This window comes from Mesocricetus auratus, unplaced genomic scaffold (genome assembly GCF_017639785.1).
Source record: "Mesocricetus auratus isolate SY011 unplaced genomic scaffold, BCM_Maur_2.0 contig_13391_pilon_obj, whole genome shotgun sequence".
Taxonomy (NCBI): Eukaryota; Metazoa; Chordata; class Mammalia; order Rodentia; family Cricetidae; genus Mesocricetus; species Mesocricetus auratus.
This window is the reverse complement of record NW_024432355.1, coordinates 22010-27949: the sequence shown is the minus strand read 5'-3', so window position 1 is coordinate 27949 and position 5940 is coordinate 22010. Positions and strand designations below refer to the sequence as shown.

Here is a 5940-nt window from a genome sequence, read left to right as displayed (position 1 = left end):
TTTAGAATGAGTTGTTAAATTTTAGAACTATGTAAGAAATATTTACTTTAAGTTTCCTTTTTATTCATGTTATTTAATGTATTTAGTAATCAATTATTTTCACATGTGTGCATGGGGAAAATGCTTGTGAGTGCCAGCAGAAACAGAGGATGAACATGACCAAGAATTAAGGAAATACAATGAGGGATTGCAAATCACTGCTAGAAAGTGAGATTACATCCCCTAGCAAACAAGCTCTAATGCAAACAATTTAGCATAAGTAAAAGTAGGGTTACCTCATGGTCCTACTGACATATAAGGGCGTGTTCACTCATGACACACATATTCACAGAAGCACACATATAAAATGGTTTTGTTTGAAAGGCAAGTCCAGTAGAAGGGAAATCCATCATAACTACTAGCTAAGAGGTTTGGAGGGTCACTAGGCCACTGAAGCACATGACTCTGGCAGGCCTCACCTTTAACCCCCATTCCCTCTGTCTTGCTAAAAACCATTACATTACCTTCCTAAAGCTAGGCACCAAGATTTATGCACTTATTTGGCCACTTCTTCCTCCTGAGGCAGACTATCAAGGCTCAGCTATCAATGAATCACTGTCCAAGAATCAAAAGCCCCTTGGGCTCACCTAAATATCATGCCCAATCAAAATTAAATATCTTATTCTAATAGGGATTCCCCTTGAACCTAAATAAACTGTCATTTTCCTATGGGTCACAGCTGTCTTCTCTCTATCCAAAGGCAGTTCTTTGTCTCTCTTTGGGAAAGAAACATCTACCTCTTTCCCCCTAATCCAGTATACCTTTGCCATCACATGCTAGCCCATTATATCAAAGACCTTCCCTTCTTCTCCAAAAAAGTCCATTTGCTGCTATTTTCTGGCACAGTAAGAAAGCAGTCACTTTGTCTATTCTTTCCATTCAATAAAGGTTCTCACTGTGAAAACCTGTGTTTGGATGTGGTTTGTCCCTAAACAGGATCAGGGAGGAAGCCCTAGCCTTGCAGGTGTGTGTGAGGGGTTCTCTTTCTCTATGATATTGACGTCTTTACCTCACATGGGGTATAATTAGTAAGAGAAGCATTGTCACAAATTGTGTAATAATAGAGTGACCCAGGAAAACACACCACACAAAGGCACACCAGAAACAACACACAGAAGGAACACAGAAGCATAAACATTTATTTAGTATTTGGAAATAAAACACCAGTTACTTTTAGGCATTTGGCAAACGTCAGAAAACAAACTAACATTTGAATCATCTCCTTTACACTCATATATGCCCATGGGATGGGAGAACAGAAAGAAGGAACAATCCACAAGGTGATAAATCTTCTCTGGTTAAATGTTCCTTAAAAACTACACGCTTCTTCATGTGCAGATGACACACTCAGGCTGTAAATCAGCAAACCTCTGCTGAGGAAGGTAAACAGTTCAGTCTCTTTTGTGGTAATTCCTCAGGTGACGGTTGTAGGTGGATGACTGACGGAACTGACTGTTACACAGGGAGCAGGTATAGGGCTTCTCTCCTGTGTGAATCCTCTCATGAGCCTGCAGATTGGTCTTGTGGTTGAAAGACTTTCCACATATGCTGCATGTGAAAGGCTTCTCTGGCTTGGGTATGGCCTCAGGAACACAGAGGTCTGCGCTTTCATAGAAACCTGTGTGACCATGGGTAGAGAAGAATGACTTCTCCACCCTGTGACTTTTCTGGTGGACTGAGAGGTTACAGGGATATCCGAAGGTCCTGGGACATTCCTCACATTTGTATGGCTTGAGTTCCTTCTGGAGTTTTTCTTGGTGACCCTCACATATAAAAATTCCCTTATGACACTTCCAAAGAGGAACAGGTTCAGAGGTGGGCTGCTCTGACCTAGAGAGGTACCCTGGTATCTCCCTAGATATATGTCCAGAAGAATGGGTTGTTAGGGACATTGCCTGGGACCTGGATGTGCCCCAAATTGCTCTTGCAGAATCCCCGAGAACTCCGTAAGAAACACCTCTCTGTTCAGGCTCAGGATTCTGCCCTCTCTGAATTATGAGAAGGGAATCTCTCTGATTTTTGAGATTGCTAACACCACAATTTACATTAGTTGTGGTCAAGTTAATGTAGTGGCCATCTTCAGTGTCTTCAGACTTGTATGTGCAGGAGAGATACACTGGCTGCACAACCATAGTGATATGTTCATAGGAAGGAGCCCTAAGGGACTCTGCCTGGTACAGGGAGCTGCCTTCACTTGCTCTGCTGAGATCCAGAGGAACTCCATAAGAAACACCTGCCTCTTCAGGCTGAGGATACTTCCCAGTCTGAATAATGAGTTGGGAGTACATCACATTTTCAGGACTACTAAAAACACTGTTTGTTTCATGACCTTTCAAGAACATGTTTTGGCCATCTTCACTGTTTTCATAACCTGTGGAAATAAAAGAGTATATGAAACTGTTTCCAGCAAAGAACATCATCTTACAAAATCCATTATCTGTCCAGTTTCCCTGCTCACCTGTTGCCAATAAATTGTCTTGTGGGAACTGCAAGGGTGTTGTTACATTCTGCTGTTTTGCAGTTTTTAATGATTGCTGTTCTTTCAAAAGCTTGATGACTTCTTTTAAGGACATGTTCTCAGGAAAGAGGGCTTCCTGTCCCTGCATGGAGACATGAACCTGGAAACAAAGCCAGATGACCATTAACAATGAATCTGTGGATGAGAGAAAACCTGCCCTCAGTTGATTGCATGGAATCCCTGGACTATGGGTTAGCTCATATGTGTGTCCCTCATTTCTATTGATGTTATCTTGGCATCTACAGGTTCTGTTCCCTGAAGTCACTATTCTCACTGTGTTTGCAAGTGTTGAGTCACTGTCTCTAGGGCAGTAACAAAATTATGTTCCTAGAGTTTTGGTCAGAATATTTTCCTCAACTGTTCAGTGCATTGAAGGAGGATCAGATGAAATTAGGCCAAACTTCAAACAGGGAATGGCCCCTTTAAGAACAGGTGATAATTTTTCCAGGGATTTTCCCCAACCCTATAACTCAAAAAAACATATTTCAAATAATACCAAATAAATGTCTTGGGTAAAAGAATACAGTGCAACTTAGGACCAATCAGAAAGAGTGGGAGTGTCTCAAGGAAAGTGTAAAATTCCCTACGTGGTCTCTCATTTCTGGAGATCCTCTTATTCCCTTGATTGTATTTATCTGCCTGTTCTGATAAAGTTTGTCTCTTTTAAAAAAATGTCTCTATGCCTGGAATTTCACAGTTTCTCATCAATTTGTAACTCCCTTTTTCAATCATTCACTTGCCCCCAGGAACCTTGGGATATCCACAGGCATTGTCTGGTTCATGGCAATGCTACTCCAACAGAGCTGCTGCTTTAGACTCCACCCTGTGATCAATGATAGGCTGGCCTGATTCCATCTTAAGATTAGATACCATGGAATTATAATGTCAAAAAGAACTTCATAGCTGTTGTCAGTAAAATTTAAATTGAAGTATGTCTTGACACATTTCCTGAAAATTTGCATGTTCTGCAGCCTATACTGTGGCCATATCCTGACCTCCTTCCTGAGAAGATGTTCTGGCAAATCATTTTGAAAAGTTCTGTCAAATTTCTATGTAAGCCAAAAAGTCCCCCAACCCCTGGGTTTCCCCTAGTCTTAATGTTTGTTAAACTATGGAAACCCACCCTTTCTCTCTCTCTTCTGTATTTACTGTTATTTTTCTCAAAGCTATTTTCTGGGGTGTAGACCCATGTAACAGAGTATAAAGCTTGCTGAATTTGACAAAAAAATCAAACCTATGGGTAATGATCTTTATTCTTGTTCAGTGGGATTAACAAGAGGTAAATGTTAATTTCTATCTGGAATCCTCAGAAACTCAACTGTAATTCTGGAGTACCTGCCATTTTGGCATCCTAGCCTCAGATTGGCAATTGCTATTTCTGTCTTTGAGCCTCATGTTCTTAACCATTGTCATTCTCAGATCTCTGAGGCTTTCTGATCCCCTATCTCCACCCATTATTCTGTCAGTGTTCTCTCACTATCTACCTGTCATTTCACTTTGCTGTGTTCACTGGGCATCATTTGCAGTAGGTATAATTTGTTGTCTGTCCCATTGACTACTAGCCCTAGAGAGCCATACTTTACCAAAGATGCTCTTAAAAAGAAAGCTTTAAATTGTTGTTTGTTGTTGATTTATTATTGAGTATTTAACAAAACTATTGCCTGTATTAATTAGACTAACATATACATTAATTCCACAAACTGCCATTTGTCTCTGCTCTTAGGAACATGACTCATCATTTGGGCATCAGTTCCAGTTTACTTGGAATTCAGTTACAATCATAAAATTCTCAATTAAAAACAAAGTTCAGGTGTGACACACTGAAGAATAAAACAAACTGTCAAACGTGAACCTGGTTACAGAGTAATAAATTCAAACAAATAGCAGTGTTTAGTTATTGACACCTTCAATCCAGCACTTCACAATACTGGGCCAATGAGGGCAACAATATGAAACCATGCCTCAGATTGAGTTCAACATCAGCCTGGTCTACAGAAATAGTTCCAGGACAAGCTCCATAGCGTTTGGGAAATCCTGTGTATAAAAAACAAACAAAAAAAAACAGGAAGGAGGGAAGGAAGGAAGGAAGGAAGGAAGGAAGGAAGGAAGGAGGAAGGAAGGAGAGGAAGGGAATGTGAAAGGGAGGTAGGGAGGGAGGGAGGGAAAAAGAAAGAAATCCTACTATGCCATTGTGACACACCAGAAATTTAGACAGGTATCTTCTGACATGGAATAAATAACTTGAAAAGCCAAGTATCCACTTCATTCCTGTTTCTTCCTCCCACATCTAAGAATCATAGCCAAGTTCTAGGTGTCAACTTTTTAGCCAGATTTCCAGCTCAATTGTCAAGATTCATACAATTTGGGCACCTTTGTGTCTGAGCCAGGGCACATACCCACAACATCTCATCTAAAGCCACAAGGGCTCTGTGCAAATGTAAGCCCTTCAGTCTCTATCTCAATTTAAATTAAATTTAATATGACTGTCAAGCAATTGATACACTTGTTTCTGCTTTATTTAGAGCACTGGATATACTCTTTGCAACAACTTTGTAATGAGTGAACAATTACACTAATAAAAATAAATGAATAAAATGACAAAAGTAAAATTTAAATAATATCACTAACAACAACTTCTTCTTATTTATTACCAAAGGCAATGACAGTCTCCTCCCAACTCATTCATCTCTCACCCCAGGTACTCACCATGACAGGAGGCTTCAAGCACTCATCATTCAGACCCTCCATGAATCTCCCCATGTTTCTGCCACTTGATTCCCACTTCTCTTTAACAGCAAACGTGTTCTTGCAGCACCCATTTTTGAGAAATTGCTCCAAGACCAGTTGAGAAATCATCTGCTCCTTGCTCTGCTTTTCTGGCTGCAGCCAGGACGTGAACATCTCCCACAGAGTTTGAAGCTCCTGCTTTGCATAGGAGCCATTCTCATTTGGGCGAAATTTGAGATGAGAAATTTGGGAGTTAGACATATCTTCTTCCCACTGCACAGGAGAAACCTGGTTTGGAATAATCTCTAGATTGTCTAGTTCAATCTCATTTACTGATGACTCAGTTTGAAATTTTTCTCTGAGATGTGAAGCCATTCTGGTGAGGATCCTCACAAAGATGCAACTTTGTCAGGCAATTATCTGTTGTGTGACTTTAAGGTCTGTTGAAACAGTTGTTAGATGTGTAAAAGCTATAAATTAAAAAGAGAAGGGATGATTAAAGTAAAAAATCAACTCAGAGTTCTCAGTAAATACTTGATCCTAGTTTTTACATCCATAAAACAGAATAAAGATTATACGTAAAGTGGAAAAATATATGACTCAACAGGGACAATAATCTGATGGTAAGGATGGTGAGACTAACCAGAAGAGTACAC

At 40.1% G+C, this 5940-nt stretch overlaps 1 protein-coding gene across 1 annotated transcript; it reads right to left on the bottom strand.

Annotated features, from left to right (window-relative positions):
* Positions 1-1310: 1310 nt before the first annotated feature.
* On the bottom strand, positions 1311-5659 carry LOC121138332 (zinc finger and SCAN domain containing protein 4D-like). The gene is made up of 3 exons (XM_040741057.1): positions 5264-5659; positions 2498-2657; positions 1311-2410 (listed from the first exon to the last, which is right to left on the bottom strand). Exons 1-3 carry the CDS (start codon positions 5657-5659, stop codon positions 1431-1433), a joined length of 1536 nt encoding a protein of 511 aa, XP_040596991.1. The 3' UTR covers positions 1311-1430.
* Between the last annotated feature and the right edge of the window lie 281 nt (positions 5660-5940).